This window comes from Diabrotica virgifera, chromosome 3 (genome assembly GCF_917563875.1).
Source record: "Diabrotica virgifera virgifera chromosome 3, PGI_DIABVI_V3a".
In the NCBI taxonomy this organism is placed as follows: domain Eukaryota; kingdom Metazoa; phylum Arthropoda; class Insecta; order Coleoptera; family Chrysomelidae; genus Diabrotica; species Diabrotica virgifera.
The window spans coordinates 74435040-74461627 of record NC_065445.1 but is presented as its reverse complement, the minus strand read 5'-3'; the positions used below and the strand labels follow the sequence as shown (position 1 = coordinate 74461627).

At 33.4% G+C, this 26588-nt stretch overlaps 1 protein-coding gene across 2 annotated transcripts in view; it reads right to left on the bottom strand.

The window, feature by feature from the left end:
* The window catches only part of LOC114337095 (protein pygopus-like), a 92001-nt gene that overhangs the window by 47407 nt on the left and 18006 nt on the right, over positions 1–26588 (bottom strand). The window contains exons 2-3 of one of the 2 annotated variants that reach the window (XM_028287473.2): positions 10772–10894; positions 10595–10654 (exon numbers count right to left, since the gene is read on the bottom strand). In XM_028287473.2, coding sequence (XP_028143274.1) covers positions 10595–10654; positions 10772–10894 — 183 coding nt within the window. The remainder of the gene's footprint in view (positions 1–10594; positions 10655–10771; positions 10895–26588) is intronic. The other variant, XM_028287474.2, reaches the window with a different exon arrangement.

Sequence of the window (26588 nt, the reverse complement as noted above, 5' to 3'; positions counted from 1 at the left end):
AAACCAGAACTCTACCATTCTCCAATAATCCCTATTGGACCAACCTACTCCCTCATCATGATATGTCCCTCACCAAATTTAACAAGGAAGATGTCAGTGTTAACACATTAAGAAATCTCTTCCTAGAACTCATAAACAAAAATAAATATAACATAGTTCTTTACACTGGCGCGTCAAAATCTGAAAGTGGAGTTGGATACTCTCTAACTACTCTTCAACAGCCTATCGAACTCTGTAAAATTTCTTCTTGGTATAGTATTCAGACTGGCGAACTGCTAGCTATTTTGTGTGCTTTCAAACATGCTCAAAAATATCCAAGCACACACATAGCCATATGTACTGATTAACTTTCCTCTATACACTCCATCAATACTATAATCACCAATCATCATCTTGTCCAAGATATTCATGACATTTATCAGCTTCTTATTAATCAAAATACAAAAGTCACTTTATTATGGGTACCATCCCATGTTGGGATTAGTGGTAACGAAAAAGCTGATTGCCTTGCCAAAAAAGCTGCATCATCGATGGATACCATGCTTAATATACAAATCTGCAATGATCTAAAAGCCAGACTGGATGAAATTAAGCCCTCAGTGAACCTATTTACCTGCCCTAGTTTATCTCGGAAAAATATGGCAATCATACGGAGACTGCATATAGGACATACCCGTCTAACACATGGCTATTTGATGACATCATCTCCACTACCAAAATGTCAACACTGCAATACTATTCTCCGAATCAGACATATATTACTTATTGACTGTCCTTTTTATGCCAAGGAACGCCAACAGCTTGGTATCAGTCCTAACTTCAAAGAGGTACTTAACAGCACAGACCATTCAACAATAGTCTAAGAGCTAGTGAACCCTTCGACTAACGGTCGTCCTGTAAGGTTAGAAATTTGTCTAGTGATAATTCATAGCACACCAAGGCTAAAAACCATGACCTGGCAGGCCTCAGCGGTGCACGTGTATCTACCAGGTGAATCGAAAAGTGCAAATTTAGGGGGTAAAATAAACTTTCTCCTGTAAGGTTTAAATTTAAGTATGTGTTTGAGTAAGTCATTTAGAAGAAATTTGTACAATGACAGGCGATTCTGAAGAGGATAAGACCTTGCCAGGTGAGGGGAAAGATTAGGGGTTTTTCCTAAAATTATTCTTTTTCCATCGAACAATTTTTTTTTAAGTTTTTTGAATCATTCCAAACAGAAAAGGTCTTTAGTGATTTTTCTCTTAAGTTAATAGTTTTTGTTATATAAGCGATTGAAAATTTTGAAAATTGCGAAATCGACCATTTTTAACCCTAAATCGGACATTTATCTAAAAATTTCAATGTTGCCAAGGTACGTAGATATTCTTTAAACATTGATTGATGAAATTCCGAAGAGTTTTTTGCAATAAAATATCGAAAACCCCTTTGTTTTATTAATTGCTGATCAAGCGGGCGCGGCACTGTAGTATAAGTGAGGACGTTTGAGTTTGCATAAATTCATTATCTCGAGAATGGGCAAATTTCAAGAGATATCCTCAGACAGGTTGATTTTTATTTTTGAATTAGGACTTTTTGGTATATATATATATATATATATATATATATATATATATATATATATATATATATATATATATATATATATATAATACTAGTAACGTCATCCATCTGGGCGTGATGACGTAATCGATGATTTTTTTAAATAAGAGTAGGGGTTGTGTGACAGCTCATTTGAAAGGTTATTTAATTCTCTATTCAGTAATATAAACATTAATATAATTATTTATACAGGGTGTACAAAAAAAGTATCTTATATTTGTCAAATTTAATCAAACTTAATTTAATAAAAAAAAATTTTTTGTACACCCTGTATAAATAATTATGTTAATGTTTATATTAGTGAATAGAGAATTAAATAACCTTTCAAATGAGCTATCACACAACCCCTACTCTCATTTAAAAAATCATCAATTACGTCATCACTCTCAGATGGATGACGTCACTAGTATTATATATATGCCAAAAAGTCCTAATTTATAAATAAAAATCGACCTGTCTGAGGATTGCTCTTGAAATTGCCCATTCTCGAGATAATGAATTTATGCCAACTCAAACGTCCTCACTTATACTACAGTGTTTCATCAATCAATGTTTAAAGAATATCTACCTACCTTGGAAACTTTGAAATTTTTAGATAAATGTCCGATTTAGGGTTAAAAATGGTCGATTTCGCAATTTTCAAAATTTTCAATTGCTTATATAACAAAAACTATTAACTTAAGAGAAAAATCACTAAAGACCTTTTCTGTTTGGACTGATTCAAAAAATTTAAAAAAAATTTGTTCGATGCAAAAAAAATAATTTTAGGAAAAACCCCTAATCTTTCCCCTCGCCTGGCAAGGTCTTATGCTCTTCAGAATCGCCTGTCATTGTACACATTTCTTCTAAATGACTTACTCAAACACATACTTAAATTTAAACCTTACAGGAGAAAGTTTATTTTACCCTCTAAATTTGCACTTTTCGATTCACCTGGTAGATACATGTGCACCGCTGAGGCCTGCCAGGTCATGGTTTTTAGCCTTGGTATGCTATGAATTATCACTAGAAAAATTTCTAGCCTTACAGGACGACCGTTAGTCGGAGGGTTCACTAGCTCTTAGACTACAAGTTTATCAAATTCCTCGAGAAGAATCAACTGTTACACAAAATATAATAATTGTTGATAACATGATAACTGATTTTTTTTTACTTATGTTAAGTAATGTAAACTATACTATTTGTAATTTATAATATACAAGTTTGTTCTAGCAAACAGTCAAACTAGACAGAAACCGTCAGCAAATAGTTGGTCAGTGAGAGAACATAATACAGTCACCAGTGCTATCCCCTCTACTCGCGCTGGTCCACTATTCACTGATGGTTTCAAACCGTTTGAAACTGATTCTAGAACAAACCTATTACCATGTAAACTGTAACTCCTGCTAATGAACATAGATGTCACATGCACGTTAATTTAAATAAAAAAATATATACAAAATTATTATGTAGAGGTATATTTTTTATCACCACCATATATTTCTAATTTTATAATTAGTATTTAAGCAAAAAGCATTTTATTTTAGTTCCCATATAATACCATTACTATTATCCTGTAGGTCTACCGCAAAACATTAAATTTCGGATCAGAGACAAATAATTATTAACAAAATGGTTTAAAATGATTTTCAATTTTTATCGTAGATCTTGCACTTTTGTCAGTCAATATTTCTTTCTATTTGTTCATCTTTTCGCTAAAAGATTTTCGTCTTGAAACATGGAACACAATCATTTTTTGCCTGTAATTGTATTTTAGGTGTGCTATTCTTTAGCACATTTCCCCTTGCTTCATTTCAGTATTTTTTCCTTTCTAATTCCCTGATCTTGGTGTCATCAAAGTATGCACCTCTTACGATTTTGTGTTTTTCTTTGTCTAATAGATAGTGCCTTTTTAACTATGTCTAGAAGTATCTTCATTTCTGTTCCAGTAAAGCTTTTGGTTTTTGATGGTTATGTTCTAGTTTATGGATGTTGTAGTAATTGTAATTCTTTTGTAGATTTTTGATATTTTTCAATGTTGTTTTCGTTTTGCCATATGGTTACCTTTAGACATTTCACCACTTTACTAGCTCTGCATAATTTACATTGCATTCAATTTCAATCTTATTTTTCTCATTGTACATTCTTTCTTACGTCAAAAGTGATAATGAATATCATTGCTTTTTACAGGCGATTAAAAAATACAGTCGCTAGAAGAAGAGGGAATGAGAACAAAGAGAACAAGCTAAGAAACTTGGAGAAATTTGCATTATGGTAATACACTTGAGAGCAGAATAATCGACTCACTTGCTGAATCGTACACGTTAGAAGTCTCAAATTTCCTAAACCTATTGTCCGATTCGAGTGATTTTTTTAGTATGTTACAGCCTTATTTTTTAAGAAAATCGATGTAATATTATCATTGCTAGACAGGTAAAGGTCATTTTATACCGGGTGTAACAATCATAGGGTGTTTTTTTCTTAAACGTACCTAACTTTTTTATTATCCAACATAAGCAAATGAGTCAAAAAAGAAAATGTTAATAAAGCCTAAGCCTACAATTGAATTTTAATTTAAATATTTTTATATGCTAGAATACTCCACAGGGTGTTCCGAACTTTAAGAAAAAATACAGTATGATTGTTACACCCGGTATAAAATGAGCTTTACCGTATAGCAACAATAATATTACATCGATTTTCTTAAATAATAAGGCTGTAACATACTAAAAAAATCACTCAAATCGGACAACAGGTCCAAATTTTTAGGAAATTCCACGTGTACAATTTTTCAGCAAGTGAGTCGATTATTTTGCTCGCAAGTGTATATCCTGCTCTGTCCAAATTGTGAATGCTGAAAATTGAAAATACGTAGATATCAGAAGTTACATCTTTAAGGGTAGATTAAGAAAACTATGAAATCCTAATAATCGAGATTAATGACATGGTTTAACAATTCACTATATTGATTTCAGCCATTTTGAAAAAATGTGAAAACCTTGAATTATTCATATCTGTCTGTCCCTGTGAGATGTTATGTTTTCTCTATATTGTTGTACGAAGCGGAGGCATGGACGCTTACAGACACCAATATTAAAAAACTTGAAGCATTTGAGATGTGGCTTTATAGAAGAATGCTGAGAATATCATGGACAGCAAGCATCACTAATAAGAAAGTCCTAGGAAGAATGAAGAAGGAACCGGAGATTGTGTTTACCTTCTTCTTCTTAAAGTTTCCTCTCCTATCGGAGGTTGGATATCAAAATAGCTATGGTCACTTTGTTGGCTGCTGCTCTGAATAGTTGTAATGAACTAAAGTTAAACCATGCTCTAAATTTCCTCAGCCAGGAAATGCGTCTTCTTCCTATGCTTCTTCTTCCTTGGATCCTTCCTTGCATAATAATTCTCAGCCACTCATATTTTTCTCCTCTGGTAATGTGACCCAAATATTCCAGTTTTCTAGTTTTTATACTTTTCATAATTTCTAACTCCTTATTTAAACGTCGTAGCACTTCAACATTGGGAATCCTTTGAACACACTGAATTTTCAATATTCTTCTGTAACACCACATTTCGAACGCTTCTATTCTTCTTATGTGTTGTCACTTCAGTGTCCAAGCTTTCATTCCGTATAGCAATATAGAAAATATGTAGCATCTTAGAGCCCTCAATCTGAGAGGCAACTGAAGGTCTTTGTTTGTAAGCAGTGTCGTCATTTTTATAAATGCTTGCCTTGCAGTTTCAATTCGGAGTTTCGGAATTTCTTTGCTTTGGTAATTTTTGTTATCAACTCAGTTTCCCAGATATTTGTATGTCTTAACTTTTTCTATTTGGGTTTGCTCTATCATTAACCTTTCATTTCCGTGTTCTGTTTTTGAGACAATCATAAATTTAGTTTTTTTCTTGTTTATTTTTAGTCCGTATCGAATGCAATAATCGTTAATTCTATTTAGCAATTCTTGTAGCCATTCCAGGGTGCCATTATAACGGTGTCATCAGCGAATCTTTTGTTATTTACTATTCTTTCGTTTATAGAGATTTCATCACTTAGCTCCGCTATCGCTTCCTGAAATATGGCTTCACTGTACAGGTTAAACAGTAGCGGCGACAGAACACAACCGTGTCTTACTCCTATCTTTATATCAATATTCTCGGATTCTTGTTCTTCTATCTTTATATTGGCCTTTTGATTCCAATACAGATTGATGATAATTCGTAAATCTCGTCTGTCTATATCTCTGTTTTTCAATAATTCTATTAGTTTTTCATGTCGGACCCTGTCGAAGGCTTTTTCGAAGTCGATGAAACAGGAATAAATATCCAGGTTTATATCTAAACATCTTTGAGAGAGGACATTAAACGCAAACAATATCTCTCTTGTTCCAAGTCCTTTGCGGAACCCAAATTGTGTATCATCCATATCATATTCTAGCTTTCTGTATAATCTTCCATGAAGCAACATTAGAAATATTTTGTTTACCATCAAACGCATAAAATTGCAGTGTCTGGGACACGTTATGAGTAATCAGCACCGTTACTTCCTGCTGCAGTCCATATTGCAAGATAAAGTCAAAGGTAAGCGAGGACCCGGTAGAAGGAGAATATCATGGCCGCGGAATTTGAGAACATGGTTTAAGAAAACCTTAACGGAACTGTTTCGAGCCGCAGCGATATCATAACTGCCAACATCATTTCCAACATCCGAAACGGATAGGAACCAGAAGAAGAAGAAGAAGGTCTGTCCCTTTGTAAACATAACTCCTCCGTCATTAGACTAGATAGAATGACAGATAAAGTATCGAATGATAGCTTATAAGCCAAGGATGGTATTAAAGGTAAGAAATTTGAACTAGGACTTCCGGTTTTAGAGTTGCAACTGGAAGTATTGTTTTAATATCGCAGAAATAGTACATGCGATATATTATTCGATGCAAGGCGAGAATGAATATACAGGGTGTCTCCGAAAAAGTGCGTTCCTTAAAGGTATAGGTAGAAGGCAGAATGTAGAGAAAAAAGTTTTATAACATTTTTTTCTAAATTGGTCCTTTTGACCAAAAAACGAAAATACATTTTGATATGCAAATTGAAGTCTGGCAACAACGCGCAACTCAAAAATCTAAAGATTAAAAAAGTAGGTTTGTAGGTCAGTTGCATCTGGTAGGTAAAATAATGTAAATATCAACCAAACCCTTATCCATTATTTTGCAGGTAGGTACCTAGGATGTCAACAACCCCAAAAATCACACCTCAAAGTAAATAAACAAGGGGTTATTAGGTTAAATTTCCACAGTCACAGCAAGTTCTTCTAGGCTACGTTGCCATGTCATTCAAATTTATGAAAATATAAATTCACTTATATGGAGAACAATGTAATTTTTTTGGAAACGGTTAACTTTACTTAAAGGAATACCTTAAAGGAACGCACTATTTTCGGGGACACCCTGTATACTTCCGTTTTATATCACTTCCGGTTAAAAAAGAGTAATCGGAAGTGCCACATTATAGTCGCAGAAATAGTACATGTGATATTTCAATCATCGCATATCGAACAGTCAAGCTCGAATATTTAGTTCCGGTTGATATCATTTCCAGTTATCAGTTGTCATGGTGGTGTCATGATGGTGTCATGGTGGTGTCATGGTTGTTCCAGTTGTCATGGTGGTGTATTGACTAAACGTGCACGGCAGGGTATGGTGCTGATAGAAAAGGCATTCAGGCATCAAATATCCAAACAAAATCTTTTCAGTCCATAAAAATGAAAAGACCTTCTCCAAAGATATAAAAACTTATACTGAAATGATGTCATTTCCTGAGGTAAAATATACCGGAAGTAAAATGAGCCTCCGTTCGGATCTCCGGGTGAGAACTATCTCAGGGGGAACACCATTGCAGGTTAGAAAAATCAGGATAGGGTCGTGGAATCTTGGTAGTCTTACAGGTAAGAGTCTGGAGTTAGTGGATGCGTTCAAACGAAGGAGAGTTCAAATTGCTTGCATTCAATAAACTAGGTGGAAAGGTCAAAGGGCGAAAGAACTAGGTGAAGGTTACCAATTGTGGTATGCAGGGAGTAGTAACACTAGAAATGGAGTTGGTATAATTGCTGATAGTGAAATGAAAGATAACGTAGTGGAAGTTGTAAGAACGAGTGATATTTGATGTCAGTGAAATTTGTAATTGATAAAGAGGTATTGAATGTTGTGTGTGTATGCTCCTCAAACAGGTCTGGGTGAGAATGAAAGAAGAGCTTTCTACGACCAATTAGGAGACGTCTTGAGTGATATTCCGTCAGAGGAGAAAGTTATAATAGGAGGTGATTTCAATGCACATGTGGGCCAAGCCAAGACAGGATACGAAGCAATATATGGGGGATTAGGCTTTGGAACTAGAAATGAAGCTTGAGACGACATGCTTGAATTAGCAACAGCATTGGAAATGGCGATTGTTAACACATTCTTTAAAAAGAGAGAAACTCAACTTATTACCTACAAAAGTGGACAACATTAATCCCAAATAGATTACTTCATGATAAGGAAAGAAGACATACGTGAATGCAAGAACTGCAAGGTAATAGTTAGTGAGACAGTAAGCCAACAACATAAGCTGCTTGTTCTGGACATCGAAGTAAAAAGCGAAACTAAACAAAAATATCGAAGAGGACCACAAAAAATCAAGTGGTGGCTGCTAAAAGATGAGAAAGAAGGCCTATTCAGAAGAAGAATAGTAGAAAAAATATGTTGGAACATGAAAGGAAGCCCTAATACAATATGGAGAAAATGGCCAGTAGAATTAGAGAGACTGCTATTGAAATACTTGGGAAAACGTCAAGAAAAAAAGTTTGAGGATAAAGAGTCTTGGTGGTGGTCAAACGAAGTACAAGGAAAAATAAAATAGAAGAGAAAATTATATAAAAAGTGGCAAGAAATCAGATCCGACACAGATCTTCAAAACTATATGGTGGCGAAAAAGGAAGCGAAAGTAGCAGTAGCAAAAGCCAAAGCAGAAGCGTATTCAAACCTATACGATCCACTTAATACCAGGGAAGGTGAAACGAAGATATATAAAATAGCCAAACAGAGAGCAAAGAAAGCAAAAGATTTTAATCAGATTAGATGTATCCGAGATGAAAATAATAAAATACTAGTTCACGAAAGGGATGTCAAAAAGAGATGGAGAAAGTACTTTGACAGCTTATTAAATGAAGAATTTGACAGACAGCCTGTAGAGTCAACGGAGATAGTAGCAGCAATGGTCACCAAAATAACAAACGAGGAGGTGGCTCAAGCGCTTCAAAAAATAAAGAAAGGAAAGCGGTAGGACCAGATGATATTCCTGGGGAAGTATGGAGAGCATTCAGAGAGACAGGAACAAGGTGGCTAGCAGGTCTATTTAATAGAATTATGGAAGTTGGACAAATGCCAGACAAATGGAGAAGCAATATACTGGTACCTCTTTACAAAAACAAGGGAGATATACAACAATGTACAAACTACAGGGTTATAAAACTGCTTAGCCACACCATAAAAAAATGGGAAAGAGTAATTGATAGACGGATACGTGAAGAGACCGAAATATCCGAGAATCAATTTGGCTTTATGCAGGGCAGATCAACAACAGATGCAATTTTCATTATAAGGCAGTTGATGAAAAAATACAGGAGTAAAGAAACAAACGCTCATATGGTATTCATTGATGTTGAGAAAGCATATAATAGAGTTCCTCGAGAGATTCTGTTTTGGGCACTTAATAAGAAAGAGTCCCTGGTGAATATGTAAAGATTGTGAGGGATATGTATGAGGGAGTAACGACTAGTGTTAGGACAGGTGAGGGAGAGACTGATAAATTTCATGTGAAAGTAGGATTGCACCAAGGCTCTGTGCTTAGTCCGTATTTATTCTCATTAGTTTTGGACCAGATAACAGCGAAACTACAGGGTAACATTCCATGGTGCTTAATGTATGCAGATGATGTCGTGTTAGTAGGAAATAGTGAAAGAGACTTAGAACAAAAATTGGAACAGTAGAGGCAAGCTCTGGAGGAAAAAGGTTTAAAACTTAGTACGACAAAAACAGATTATTTGGAATGTTCATTTAAAGATGGAGTTACTACAATTAATAAAATGGTATCTTTGGATCGTGAACTGATTGTAAAAAGCAATAGTTTTAAGTACCTGGGATCGGTATTACAGAGTAATGGAGAAATAGATGGAGATGCATGCAGTAGAATTAGGGCTGGATGGATGAAGTGGGGAGAAGCGAGTGGTGTGTTGTGTGACAGAAAAATTCCAATGAAGCTGAAGGGAAAATTCTATGAAACAGCCATAAGACTGACTATGATCTACGGAACTGAATGTTGGGCAGTGAAGAAGAAAGAGGAACAACGAATGCATGTGGCGAAAATGAGAATGCTTAGATGGATAAGTGGAGTGACAAGGAAGGATAAAATTAGAAATGAGTATATTAGAGAAGTCTAGGTGTGGCACCAATTGATGCCAAAATGAGAGAGCATAGGTTTAGATGGTTTGGTCATGTTCAACGTCGAGATGTTAATCACCCAATACGAAGAATAGCTGAAGTGCAGATTCCTGGAAGGAGTAGGAGAGGAAGACCATAGAAGACCTGGGGGGAGACGATAAGGCAGGACATGTTGGTAAAGGGGATTTACATTGATATGTCCCAAGATAGAATTGTGTGGAGAAATGCAATTAGGGAAGCCGACCCCGCATAGGGATAAGGCAAAGAGAATGATGATGGTGATGATGTCATTTCCAGTTAAAAAGTTATGACCGGAAGTTTGGCAAGAATGACTCAAAACGTATAGTGAACTCGTATATCAATCGACGCAAAGTTGCACGAAGAGTTCAAAAATAAGTATCGACTTTCAGTTCTACTTTCGGTCACGTTTGGTGAAAATCTTGGACTTACGAAGTCCAATTATTGCTTGTTTATAAATCTTTCAATTGATCAATACGATTCAAAATAAGATTCAATTAAATGTATGTTAGAACGTGCTTACTTACCCAAGTCATGTCCAGAGTTCCAATGGCGATATCCCCGTTTTGGTCCCCGATTCCAGTGTCCTGGAGAAGCAAAAATTGGAATATATACATGACCTACAGGAAGACGACCAAATTGTCCGCAATGCACAGGCACATGCAGGTAATGAGCAATATTACAAAGATGGTATAAAAACTTACCAACTACGTGATTATATCCATGGTGATTGTTTTGCCATCCACGACCGAATCTTGTTTCTATGAGAGCTTCTGATTGTGGGTCGTCATCAGGGCTTCGTCGAAGACGAGTTAATAGTCTGGAGTCTAGAAAAATTTATAAATTAACTCTAAATTCTTTCGATAAGTTATCGAATGGTAAAAACAGAATGCACGCAATTCGGAATGCACGTCATAGATTTAATGACATCATAACCCACCGATACAAAACTGACGGCAAACAACTTCAACAAAGGCTATAGCGGGATAAAATGGTCAAAATTGCACCAGGCTCGATTCAGTTTTGGGTTTAGCCATTCGAAAATATATCATTGAAAACTCACTTAGTCAAATTTTCAAGTCCCTAGGTGCTTCTGGGGGTCCGATATGGAAAAAAACGTGTTTTTTTGAAAAAAAAATTTTCAGACGCTGTATTGCTACAAAAAATTTGAAAAAATTAACGAAGACGTATCTCCCAATACAAAGCTACCTGATTTTTTTCAGATTTTTAGCTTCAAAATTGAGCACAGGAAAATTTTTGAAATTTTCAAAAAAATTTTAGGTTATGTTGGAAATTTTTCGCCAACTTTAAAATATTGTTTTTTGTGTATTTTTTCCATTCTTTCGAATGGTATAGGCATCATTATCATTTTCGACGTGGAAAATACCTAGAAATCGAAAAAACTGTTTTTTTTTAGATTTTCTGGTTTTTGACTCATAATCTCAACAACATACAGCTAAATTAATCATTATTTACATTTTTATATGTATTTTTACCTTTACAATCAAAATCAGCTAGATAGAACTTTTTTTTCCTACAGCATGCACAAAAACCCAAAAAACCCGTTTTTTGGCGTTTTTACTAAATAGCCTCAGAAATAAGTAAAAAAATAATTCTTTTAACGTTTAAAAGATTAAAATTTTGTTGCTATCGATAGAATGTAATACAATTAATACTCAAATAAATGATTTTTTGTTTTGCACGATTGTTTGAATTTCATATAATATAATAATATCGTCCCATTAAGGGTACCCTGCCAAAGGCTTATAAAAAAAATTATTGATTTTTTTTATAAACCTTTGGCATATACGTTTAAAAAAATAAAATTCTTGTAGTATTCGATAGAAACTGTTGTCCCCTTATAAAAATGCTCGTTGCGGTAGTGATTTTCAAAGCGTGCTTAGATTTAAAAAAGCACGGCACTTTGGTGCCGTACGCAACGAAGCGCTTCTAGCCACGTTTTTGAAAAAAACTCAGGAAAAACCAATCCTAAAGGACCTGCCGTCGAAGCCACTAACTACTTACATAATAAAAATATTTTTATTAAACGTTAATGAGGAATTATTATTTAAATAAATAATTATTAAATTATTTGAATTACTTAATTGATTAAATAGTGCAACGTAAAGAGTGCAGAGTTTTTAAAGGGATTAATAAATTAATCATTAAAAAGTTACTACACAATCATGAAATTACAAAATTCAAATTAATATACAGCATGGCATGATGCAAAGAAAGGAATAAATTCGTTATTTAGTAAACTGGCGACTTTAGGAAAAATCCCGAAACGGGTCGAGTGTGACACTGGTGACGTCATCCATCTGGGCGTGATGACGCAATCGATGATTTTTTTAAATGAGAATATGGGTCGTGTGGCAACTCATTTGAAAGGATATTCAGTTCTCTATTCAGTAATAAAAACACTAACCTAATTATTTATACAGGGTGACCAAAAAAAATTTGAATTAAATTAGTTGACATACAAAGAAGCATTTAAGTAATTTATCTACTTCAAAATATATTTTACTGCTGTTAGAAAACAAGAAAATGTTTGAGATATAAACATTGCTTTTCACGTAAGTTCAATGTTCAAGCCAGCTCCTGCCAGCCACCTGCCTCTTGGAAGTTTGAACATTTAATTTAAGCGAAAAGCAATGTTTATTTTTCGAATAAACATTTTTTTCCGTTTTCTGAAAGTAAAATATATTTTGAATTAAATAAATTACATACATTATTTTCTTTGCAAATTAATTTATTTCAAAAAATTTTTTTTTGGTCACTCTGTATAAATAGGTAATAATGGTAATGTTTCCATTATTTTCAATCTGGTGGGATGTACATAGAGTAATATTTTTGATGTTATTTTATGTGCTATTAGATTGAAAACTTAGTCTTTTCTAATAATGGTAATGTTTATACTACTGAATAGAGAATTGAATAACCTTTCGAATAATCAAATTATAGTAAAGTCCCAGTGATTGGCTGTATACCATAGTTAAAAAACTTACACAGAAATAAAAAACTTCGGTTTTTTATCATCGTATAAAATTCGGATCGCGGACGTTTCCCCAACTGTCATCATTACGACTAACTTCACTCGTAACTTTGATACGAGAATTAAAAAAAATATGCATTGAACTCCAGATTCCGTAATTTTTTGAGCGTTATAAAGTGAGTACAAAGACATACATATTTCTTTTTTTGTAATTACAGCTTCAATTTACCGTACACTTCTCGTAGACTCTGCCGATAAGGTAGAGTCGTGTTGGGGAAACCTCGCGTGCCCATAAAATTCTATTAAAAAACTTTTAAAAAATTCATCCAAATAAATTATAGAAAAACACCAGAACATTTTCTATCTAGTCAGATCATCTTCAGTGACACTCTGTTTAGTAATTGAAACTAGTCCGCTAGTTGATATATATAGTCTTCAAAAATTACATAATTATTTATTAAAATTATACTTTTTAAATGCGGCACAATGTCGATACTAATGGATTTTACTATTAATATTCACAGCATGGCTTCCCTGCTCGAAAAACTGAAGGGGTACTTGTCAAGACGAGTTCGAGGTCAAGACGAAATTTGGTCTATGTCACTCGTCTTGACTTGCCATTCCAAAAGTATAATTTTAATAAAATTATGTAATTTTTAAGACGCTATAGCAACTAGTGGGCTAGTTTCAATTAGTACACAGAATGTCACTGAAGGTGATTTGACTAAATCGAAAACGTTCTGGACGTGCTTGGATGACTGTTTTAGAAGTTTTTTAATAAAATTTTATATCATTACACAAACCGAAGTTTTTTACTACTATGGTTTTTCAAATACCCGTAATTCTCATTAAAAAAATATCGATTACGTCATCATGCCCAGATGGATGACGTCACTACTAGTATGATATATATGCCAAAAAATCATAATTAAGAAAATCGACCTCTTTCGGGATTTTTCCTTAGAGTCGACAGTTTAAGAAAAAACGAATTTATTCCTTTCCTTTGCATCATACTGTATATTAGGAATTTGAATTTTGTAATTTCATGAGTACGAGTAATTTTTTAATAATTAATTTATTAATCCCTTTAAACACTGCACTCTTTAGGTTGCACTATTGCCTCATATTGCCACTAATTCCTCATTAACGTTGAATAAAAAGATTTTTATTACTTAAGTAGTTAGTGGCTTCGACGGCAGTAGGTGCTTAAGGAGTGGTTTTTCCTTAGTTTTTCCCAAAAACGTGGCTAGAAGCGCTTCGTTGCATACGGCACCAAAGTAGCGTGCTTTTTTTAACCTAAGCACGCTTTGAAAATCACAACCGCAACGAGTATTTTTATAAAGGGGGAACATTTTCTATCGAACACCACAAAATTTTTATTTTTTAAACGTAAAAAAACTTAATTTATTGATTTTTTTATCAGCCTATGGCAGGGTACCATTAATGGGACGATATTCAAATAATCGTGCAAAAAAATCACTTATTTAAGTATTAATTGTATTACATTATATCGATAACAACAAAATTTTAATTTTTTAACCGTTAAAAATTATTTTTGATTGATTTTTGAGGCTATTTAGTAAAATCGCCGAAAAACGGGGGTTTTGAGTTTTTGTGCATGGTGTAGGAAAAAATAAGTTTTATTAGCTGATTTTGATGGTAAAGGTAAAAATACATATAAAAAGGTAAATAATCATTAATTTAGCTGTATGTTGTTGAGGTTATGTATATAAAAAAATTTTTTTCAATTTTTAGGTATTTACACGTCGAAAATGATAATGATGCCTATGCCAAACGAAATAATGGAGAAAAATTCACAAAAAAACAATATTTTAAAGTTGGCGAAAAATTTCCAACATAACCTAAATTTTTTTTGAAAATTTCAAAAAATTTTCCTGTGCTCAAGTTTGAAGCTAAAAATCTGAAAAAAATCCAGTAGCTTTGTATTGTTAAGATACGCCTTCATTAATTTTTTCAGATTTTTTGCAGCAATACAGCGTCTGGAAAAAATTGTTTTCAAAAAAACACGTTTTTGTTTATAGCGGACCCCCAGAAGCACCTAGGGACGTGAAAATTTGGCTGAGTGAGTTTTAGATTATATCTTTCCAAATGGGTAAACCCAAAACTGAATCGAGCCTGGTGCAATTTTGACCATCTTATCCCGCTATAGCCTTTTTCCTCACATATTAGTTTTTTTAGCTACCGTCAAGTTTGGCAGGAAAGCGCTGTTGTCAAATTCAAACAAATATGTATTTACAACAGCAAGTAACGGCTACACTGTTTCTCTTTGTCTTTAAGAGTGTGAAACAAACATAACTGTCTCTAATATAAGTGTCAAAGTCATGTCCTATAGAAGGTTCTGTAAGATTTTTGTTTGTTTTTGAAGTTATACTTCTTTAGGCGCGATTGAGAGTAAATTTTCATAATTCTGCGCGCATGCGCACACAGACAGTATGGTATAAACATTATACGGGATGTGATTGTGTGTTAAAATCATCTGTCAATAATTGTTCAATATGGAGATTTTGGATAAACAAATTAATGTTGTGTATATTAGTTTTTATTGTTGTGATGGCAGAGAAAAATGCAAGTTCATAATATTGTAGTGACTTTTTAAATACTTTTAAAAGGGGCAGTTATGTAATTATTTTAAATGTTTCAGTATCCTAATAAAAAATTTCATAGGTAGAACCTACCTATTTGGAAAATTTAAAAAGAACCTACTAAAATAGTATGTAATGCTTTGATTTACATAATTTGATTACCATCAAAATTTCTATCAATATTCACCTAATATATTGTTTTCTTACTCTATGTTTTGTTGTATTCTAATATTTCTTTCAATTCTAAATAATTTCAATTCAAAATCAAAATAATTTGGTTAAATTCAGAACCGTCAAAAGTTTAATCCGTTTAGTTAGTTGATCTTCGCACATGATGACACATGGTCTCCGTGGGTAAAAGTTTAAGGTGAATGAATTTCAAAACTAACTGCGTTGATAAGCGGGTTCGAACCCCAGTGGAAACTTTTATATTTTTTATTTTTTTTATACATTTTATGATTATAAGTTTATTATATAATTTTTTTTTTCAGAAAATACGTATTCAGTTAAAAAAATTTTCCTACATTGTTCAGAAATCATTTGTGGCATTCTTCAATGTGTTTGTTTGTGTGTGTTTTATTCTTTTATTATTTTAATTTTTGGCACTGTTTTAATAAAAATTTTTGAGAAGTAGTAAGTATTAAAATTAGTTTAATATTTAAATAAAATATAAATAAACTGTTTAAAGTATATTAATTTCGTTGAAATCATATAATAGAAGTATAACTTCTTACGTGCGTACAAAGTACACACACGTTCTTTTTTTTTTCTTCTTCTTTTATGACCTTTGGGAGCTGTGCCCATTTAGCCAGCAACATTTGTTAAAATTAACGCCTAACTAAACCTACCATGCAGTGGAGCAGTGGAGCAATGACCAGGAAATAAAGTGACGCATAGGAAAGGCAAGAATGGTTTTTAACAAAATGAGCGCCATCTTCAAAAGCCCCATCATATCCCTAGATAAAAAATGAGACATTTGAGATGTTATGTTTTCTCTATATTATTGTACAGAGCGGAGGCATGGAAGCTTACAGACACCACTATTAAAAAACTTGAAGCATTTGAGATGTGACTTTATAGAAGAATGCTGAGAATATCATGGACAGCAAGCATCACGAATAAGGAAGTCCTAGGTAGAATGAAGAAGGAACCGGAGATTGTGTTTACCATCAATCGCATAAAACTGCAGTATCTGGGACACGGTATGAGAAATCAACATCGTTACTCCCTGCTGCAATTCATATTGCAAGGTAAAGTCAAAGGTAAGCGAGGACCCGGTAGAAGGAGAATATCATGGCTGAGAACATGGTTTAAGAAAACCTCAACGAAACTATTTCGAGCACAGCGAGGAAGGTTATTATTGCCAATATGATTTGCAACATCCGAAACCGATAGGAACCAGAAGAAGAAGAAGAAAACCTACCATAAATCAAAAACATTACGAACCTAATCGACCAATCAAGGATAGAGAAGGGAAAGTGAAGCTGGTTAAAAATAAGCTGTCGTTAAAATATAAACGAAATAAGTAAAATGTAATTTGAAAACAATAATTTGACAATATATTTAACCTCCAATATTATGACAGACGTCAGTTACCATTTTTACAATCTCAGCAAATATAATAATGACGCCATGTAAACTCGTCACTAATTCTAGCCAATGAAATGCTCGGTGTAATAAGTAATCGCATGTCAAAAATATCTGATTATTTCCTCTAAATTTTGTTGAAATTTAGAATATGGTAACAAGGGGAAAATTACCTGCATTCCTTCTTGTTTGACTTTTCCTTTAAAATCTCATTTTCTTAACATTATATATTCTAATTAAAAAACAAACTCTAATAAATAGAATCTAGGAGCATTAGAAGAGACTGAAATAAGAGAGAAATTTGAACAACAGATGAATAAAAATATATACAACCTCACTAGTTCATCCACAAATATAAACGAAAGATGGCAAGAATTAAAAATCAAAATAAATGAGACGACAAACAAAGGAAAAAAACAACAAAAAGAAATGAAGACTGGTACGATTAAGATTGCAAAACAGACAGAACTCTAAAAAATTCAGCCAGAATGACATGCATCAACAACCCGTTAGAACAAAATAGGGAAGAATACAAAATAGCGAAAAACAAAGCCAACGCAACAAATAAAAAGAAGAAAAATGACTGGTTAAATGAAAATCTGGAGGATATTGAAAAAGACAGAAAAAAATACAAAATAAAACAATTTTATAAAAAAGTCAGAGCGACAAAAAATACGCCCAGCATTAAAACAAGAGGACTAAAAAACCAAAAAGGAGAAACCGTGTTTGAAGACAAACAGATCAGCAGAATATGGGAACAATACTATGAAAAAATGCTATTCACCACGAAAGAAGCACACCGCGATGAAGAAGTAAGACCAATAATACAAGATAACGACGAAGTAGAAATTCCCACAGAAGAAGAAGTACAAAAAGAAATTAAAACCTCCGGAAAAGCAGCAGGAGAAGATGAAATAGCAGTGGAATTATTAAAATACGGAGGAAGAGAATTACATAAAGAAATAAACCAGCTAATACAACAAATATGGACACAAAACAGAATACCAGACGATTGGAACAGAGGTATAATAGTACCCACATATATATAAAAAAAAGGAGATCGGGAGGAGTGCGAGAATTACAGAGCAATAACTTTATTGAACACCACAAAATTCTAGCAAACATAATAAACATGCGACTTAAATTATGCGCTGAACGAATATTGGGAGAATACCAAAACGGGTTCAGACCAGGAAGATCGACAATTAATTCCATACATACAGTGGAGCAAATAATTCAAAAATCGAGAGAATACAACAGAGAAATACACCTAATATTCGTAGAGTTCAAAAGCGCTTTTGACACAATTAATAGAACGAAAATGATGGAGGAGCTGGAGAATCTTGGAATCCCAGAAAAATTAATACATATGCTAACAGTAAGCCTAAAGAACACCACAGCAAAGATTAGTTTCAACGGAACAACTTCAAACGAAATCAATATAAACAAAGGCGTGAAAGAAGGCGACCCTATCTCACCGACACTATTTAACCTGATGTTGGAAGTAATAATAAGAAGAACAAACTTTGCAAACAAAAACATTATCAGATCAACTTCAACTGGTAGCATATGCAGATGATCTAGTCATCATAGCGAAGAAGAAGATGACACTTATAAAAGCAGTTGAAAAATTAGATAAGGAAGCGAAGAGAATAGGGCTACAGATAAACCAGCACAAAACAAAATACATGACGATAGGGAAGGACGACACAACAAATCAGAAATATCTAATAACACAGAACCATAAATTTGAAACTGTATCCACCTTTAGCTACTTGGGAGCAACAATAGGGAAAACCGGAAAAGAGAGAACAGATGAAAGAATTCTGAAAGGCAAAAAAACATATGGAATGAATAAAAAATCTGCTGAGAAGCAAAACCCTAAATAAGAAAACCAAGAAAACCAAGATGATAAGACCTTAATAAGACCTGTTGTTACATATGGGATGGAAACAACAACGATTAACAAAAAAGAAGAAGATAATCTTCTGAAATTTGAAAGAAAAATAATGAGAACAATACTGGGCCACAACGTAACAAGAGAAGGAGAAATACGAATGAAAACAAATACCGAAATTGAAGAAGAATTAAAGAGAGAAAATATAGTCAGATACATAAAATCGCTTCGCTTAGAATGGATAGGACATATACAGAGACGCCCACAATCAGATATGCTGAGAAGGATAACTAACTGGACACCACTATGGCCTAGGTGCAGAGGGAGACCCAGAAGAAGATGGCTGGGTGATGCATTTTTTTTTTTTTTTTGAAAAATGGCTTTGGCAGAGCCAATTAGCCAGACTTGTTTCTGATTGATTGCAGATTCATAGTCATAAATTTCTTATAACATAAGTACATTCTACAATTTTATTTTTATAGATACATTGGTATATTGTGTAACTTTTTTTATTTTGTTTTTTTTTAATTATTTTACTGTGTTTTTTTTTATATATATTTTAATTTGTGCGAAATACTTTTTTTACTTCTTTTTTTTTTCTATTCTTTTTTATTTTTGTTCCTTTTTTTCTTTTTTTTTGTTTATTATTTTTTTTTGTTATTATTTTATTATGTGTTCATTTTAATATTATTTTTTTTTTATTTTTTCAAACAACATTAACAAATTATGCCTATTTATTACATATTACGTTTACAACTTGTATTTAGATAATTTAACATGTTTATAAATGAGAGGCTGGATGATGTAGAAGAAGACATAAGGGCAATGAATGTGAAAGACTGGAAAGTTCAGTGCAAGGACAGGAAGAAATGGAAAAGAGTCATGAGAACAGCAAAGATACACAGCAAGCTAGGAAATGATAGAGGAGTAATCCAAGAATAGGATTTTAAACGCCACGGCGTTAGTTATAATCCCTAGGGATTGTAATGCTTCATGAATGAATGAATGAATATAATCTTACGAAAGAAAAATTACTTTTATTTGAATTGTTTGTTTTAAAGCATGGCCTCTTTGTTGAGGTTTTCTTTCTGTTAATGTTTCTTATGCCGTGTCCATACTGGTAAAAATTTGCGAACCAGCTGTTCGTCGGAAATATTTGCGTGCTCGAGGTAAATTGTGCTAGTGTGGACGTGTTCGTCGCATAAATCGGACGCAAGAATTTTCGACGCACAGAACACACACGATCCATCGGTTGTCGGTTTTTGAGCGAAGATCACATGATTTGAGCACCACGTCCTCACTGATAAAAATTTTCGGCGCAAATTCTTGCGACGAGAATACGCACGAAAAATTTACCAATGCGGACGCGGCATTAGAAGAAGACAACTTAGATGTTTTTGCAAAAATTTTCAATAATAAATATCAATTTTTGAAGTTATACTTCTTTAGACGCGATTGAGAGTAAAATTTCATAATACTGCGCGCATGCGCACACAGACAGTATGGCGTTTAGTTGCTGAATCTTTCAAGTTATGTATAAATATATCAGTGCAAGAAAAGGTGTGAAAAGAATATATTAGTGTTTTTAGTAAATGTATTATTTATTATAATTTTTGTGTCTTTGGATTTGTCTTCCTCGGGAATAAGATATTTTATAATAATAGTAAGTATATTTAAAGTATTTTTGTATTAAATTTGTCAGCATGTATGAGAAATCTTGTAACCTGTCAAAGCAAAAGGGATATAGCTCAGTGGTAGAGCGTGTGACCGGAGATCAAGCGGTCCCGGGTTCAAATCCCGGACGATTCATATTTTTTTTATATTTTTGGTATCGTTTTAATAAAAAATTTTTAAATGTGGTAGGCAAAGAAAGTTAGTTTAATATTTAAATAAAATACAAATTACCTGTTAAGTATATTAATTTCGTTGAAATCATAATAATAGAAGTATAACTTCTTACGTGCGTACAAAGTACACACACATTCTTTTTTTGGCATATATATCATAGTAGTGACGTCATCCATCTGGGCTTGATGACGTAATCAGTGATTTTTTAAATGGGAATAGGGGTCATGTGATAGCTTATTTTACTATTCTATATTTTATTATTATTCTCTATTTACTAATATAAACATTAGCATAATTATTTATACAGGGTGTTCAAAAAAAATTTAATTAAATTAATTGAGACAAAAAGAAAAACGTATGTAATTTATTTAGTTCAAAATACGTTTTACTGTTGCCAGAAAACACGAAAACCATGTTTATTTGACAAATAAATATTGCTTTTTGCTTAAATTCAATGTTAAAGCTGCAGTTTTATGTTTTCTGACAGTAGTACATACATTCATCTTTTTGCTTCAATTAATTTAATTAAAAAAAAATTGGACACAATTGGTACAAATAATTATATTGATGTTTATATTACTAAATAAAGAATTAAATACACTTTCAAATGAGCTATTCTTCTTCTTCTTCATGTGCCTTGTCCGTTGCGGACGTTGGCTATCATCATAGCAATTTGAATTTTGTTTGCGGCTTTTCTGAATAACTCGATCGATGTTAGTCCAAACCATTGGCGTAAGTTTTGAAGCCATGAGTGTCTTCTTCTTCCGGGTCCGCGTTTGCTTTCTATTTTACCCTATATTATCAGTTGGAGTACCGAAGTTTCCGTTTCTTAATTGTGAAAGCTAATGAGCTTAAATGAGCTATTACATGACCCTTATTCTCATTAAGAATCATCGATTACTTCATCACGCCCAGATGGATGACGTCACTAGTATGATATATATGCCAAAAAATCGTAATTTAAAAATAAAAATCGACCTGTTTCGGAGATGTTCCTCAAAGTCGCCGGTTTACGAAATAATGAATTTATGCGTTACTTTATGGACGTACTGTATACAAAGCTTGCAAAATAATTCCACAAGATTTTCGTTTATCCAACTACACCATTCACGCTCCCACTTCGTCGCCAGTCGGATGTTGGATCTTCAAGTGGCCCCTCTACTCAAAAGTCTAAATGTTCCGACTCATACCACTAGATGTACCATTAATCTAGCTAGCCCATTCACGGTCCAATTTTAGATCCAACTACGAAAGTTGGACCACTAGAGGAATCACAAATCGGAACGTGAATGCCCCGCTTAAAAGTACATCAAAACGTAATAAAGTAAATTCTAAATTATCGTGATAAAGTAAAGCTCTATTTTCGTCAAACATTTAAGTATGTCACTTTAACTATCCTATAAAAAAAACCCAGTTTTTAGTATGTCATACTTTTTTAAAACTCCATTTCAATATCCAAGAAAAAGTGTTTTCACACGATTCATTCGGGTTTCATAATTTTCTTATAATGTGGACTATCTAAAAATCATTTAAATATGCATCTATTAGGATCTTGCTCTATTTTTTATTTAAAGTAAATGGATTTTTAATTCCTTACGTCATAAATAGATAGTTTATATATTTAATTATAATACGTAGTAATACATGAGTTTAAATGGGTAATCAATAATATTACAATGCTCTTTAAAAATCAAGTATATTCAAATGGGAAATAAGCCACAATTTTACCTAAAAATGATTTTATTAACGTTTCGACGCCCAAGTCGGGTGTCGTTGTCAATAATAATAATATCGTATGGCATTTTTGCCGGGGAGATCTTTTCGGATAGTTCCAGCGCCAATTACATCTTTAACCCTGTTTCAAGTAACTAGTGTCGATGTACACTAGCCCAGGGGGACCGACGGCTTAACGTACTCTCCGAGGCACGGCGAGACGGCTCGTGTCATTATTGGAAATGAAAATGGTTTGTCTTTGGCAGGGATCGAACCCACGTCTACTGGCGTATGAGGCCAGCGTTTATGCCGTTACCCACGGCCGCTCACGTCGTTGTCAAAATAATACTAAATAAACAAAAAATGTTGTTGCTTAGTAAAAAATTCTTCTAATAATTTATTTAATCTGACTCATTTATATCGGCAATTCAGACACGTATTATACATTTTAAAGTAGACGACTTTAAAACGATATTGCCAATATTGATGAGTTGCGTTCCTGGGACGACTTTACTAAAAGATAGTTCATTCGATTACATGAAATCAATCCCAACTCAAGAATATCCGCCACAAAAATTCATAGCATGTGATATGTCTTTAAAAAGACAACCAAATGCAACGGTGGCACTGAAATTCTCGCGTTAGAGATTCCATAGTAAATCACGAGGGAAAACCAGGAAAAACCTCGTGATACTATCCCGACATCGTAAGTATTTGGGTTTACATTTAGTTTACTCTCAAAACTAATACCAAATTTTGACTTGATATTTTAAATTTTAAATAATACTAAAATACTAAATATGTACTAACTCGATATGTTACTGATTTACTAATTGTGGTATTTTCTTTCTATTGACTTCCTCCTTTAATATGGGTAACCACATCCTACTGCATTCTACCGAGGAATTTGCGACACAATTGGTTTCATTTAGCATAATTAGAGCCGCTTCTTTGATTTTTCTCGTTTTACTATCTGCTTCTTTTAGGACTATACTTGAATCTCTCCACTGAACTCTATGTTCATTATCCCCTGCGTGTTGACATATTTGAGATCTATCAAATTCTCTATTTTTTATATAAGACTGATGTTCATTTACTCTAACGTCTAATGGTCTTGACGTTTCACCTATATAAAATTGTTCGCATTCACAAGGTATTTTATAAATACAATTCTTTGTTCTTTCTTGTTCACTGTTAGGTTTAGTTTTAGATAGAATAGATCTCAATGTGTTTGTTGTTTTGAATGTTGTTGATATGTTGAATTTATTTCCTATTGTTTTAAGTTTCTCGGATAGTCCTTTTACATATGGTATTGATATTTTCCTCGTATTATTTCTTGTGAATGTTGTAGGATCCCGTTCTAAGTTGTTCTGTTCCATTCGATCCAATCTTGACAATCCCTTATTTATAAACGATATGGGATAATCATTTTTTAATAAAACAGATGTTAACAATTGTTTTTCTTCTAAAAATGAATTTTCGTTAGAACAAGTAATTTTGGCTCTATCATATAAGGATTTAATGATTCCCTTTTTAACGTTGATGTTATGATTTGATTTGTAATTGAGATATCTGTTGGTGTGTGTTGGTTTTCTATACACTTGAGTCTCATATCCAGTATCCTTCTTTGAGACCAAAACATCGAGGAAAGGTAGGGTGTTATTGTATTCCTTATAAATGTATAAATGTAAACCCAAATACTTACGATGTCGGGATAGTATCACGAGGTTTTTCCTGGTTTTCCCTCGTGATTTACTATGGAATCTCTAACGCGAGAATTTCAGTGTCACCGTTGCATTTGGTTGTCTTTTTAAAGACATATCACATGCTATGATTTTTTGTGGCGGATATTCTTGAGTTGGGATTGATTTCATGTAATCGAATGAACTATCTTTTAGTAAAGTCGTCCCAGGAACGCAACTCATCAATATTGGCAATATCATTTTAAAGTCGTCTACTTTAAAATGTATAATACGTGTCTGAATTGCCGATATAAATGAGTCAGATTAAATAAATTATTAGAAGAATTTTTTACTAAGCAACAACATTTTTGTTTATTTAGTATTATTTTGTATTTTGACAACGACACCCGACTTGGGCGTCGAAACGTTAATAAAATCATTTTTAGGTAAAATTGTGGCTTATTTCCCATTTGAATATACTTGATTATAAAAATGCCACAAGAAAATAGCTTCAGAGCTCTTTAAAAAGGATATAAATGTGTACGATATTATTGATTGAAAAAATTAAAACTTGATAACATTTTGAAATCACATTTATCCTGTTATTAAATTTCTGTCGATATTTACGTTAAAGTTGTTTCAGAATTAATGATGGATTTTGATGTGCTTGGAAGGCCCCGAAGGCACAGAGTGTATCTCACAAAAATTCAAATTGCTAGTACGATGACTTTAATTCAAGAAGGTTACTCAAGACGCCGTACAGCAGAAATGTTAGTTGTGCTGCGATGAATAGAGCCTGGACCAGACATGAAATGTGTAGAGTTATTAGAAGACAGCCTAAGAGTAAGAACAGAACAAGTGGGTCGCGGTGGAGGTGGAGGTGGAGGTCGCGGTCGATGTCGATATCCATGTAAAACAAACACATAACACATTGTAGTGAATGGAAGAGAACAGAGCAGGTAAGTCGCGGTGGAGCTTTAGCGCGATACCATCCACGAGATTTACATCGATGCTTTTGAAAATAAAATGAGTTTGTTTTACATGGATGTCTACTGCGCGGCCTACAAGAACGCTTCCCTGTGATTGGTCTGTTCAAAGCCAAGTTGTCATTACCTGCGTTATCTGAGTTGATACCTTTTATATAATCCCTTTTTTGTATTCAGTTTATTTTTAAATTTCTAAAGTAATTAAATACAGTAAATTTTTTAAATATGAAGGAGGATCTGATTATTTACAGCTGACATTTCATCACTATCATCACTTGACTGACACAACATCGCAAAAGTACAGTCTTTTTGTCATTCAAATTCCATTAAACTACTTCACTTGATAGTGGTTCTAGCTCGACTGACAGCGTAGGTGACCTCCTTGCTATATGCTGTCGACATCGACCGCGACTTAACTAGTAGCATCCACCGCGACCTACACCTCCACCTCGACTCACTTATTCTGTTCTTACCCTTATAGTCTTCGTGCAAGGGTGACTACACCAAGATAGGATCGACTTTTACAACTATGGGCCATCAGTATTGCTCGAACGCTAAAAAATGAGTTGGTAGAAGATACAGGTACCTCTCACGGAAAAAATCATCGGGGAATATCAAGCAGGGTTTAGGCAAAATAGATCTACCATTGACCAACTATTTACAGTTAAACAAATACTAGCCAAAACATGGGAATATGATAATAATAATATAATAATATTTATTCATCCTTTAAGACATACAATGTATAGGACATGTCATTAGTTTTACAAACAAACAAACAATAAAATTAATACATTTATAAATTTTATAAACATTTTAAGGTAGATAGAATTGATAACATTTAGGTAATATTTCTGTCCGAAACAAACTCTTCCACAGTATAATAACATTTGGTAAGCAATAAGCTTTTAATGGATTTCTTAAATAAATATTTATTCATTGTTCTATATTTTTTTGGTAAAACGTTAAACAATCTAATGCTCATATACTTTACTGACATTTCAAATTTACTCGATCTATGACCAGGTACCCTCAGCAAGTCGCCACCTCGTGTCGAATAATTGTGGAAACTAGAATTTCTGTCATACATATGAATATTATCAACAGCATATAGTAACATTCTGAAGATATAAATACATGGAAAACTTAAAATATTATTCTTAATAAATATGGGCTTACAGCTCTCAAGAGGTCTAATTCCAAACATTTT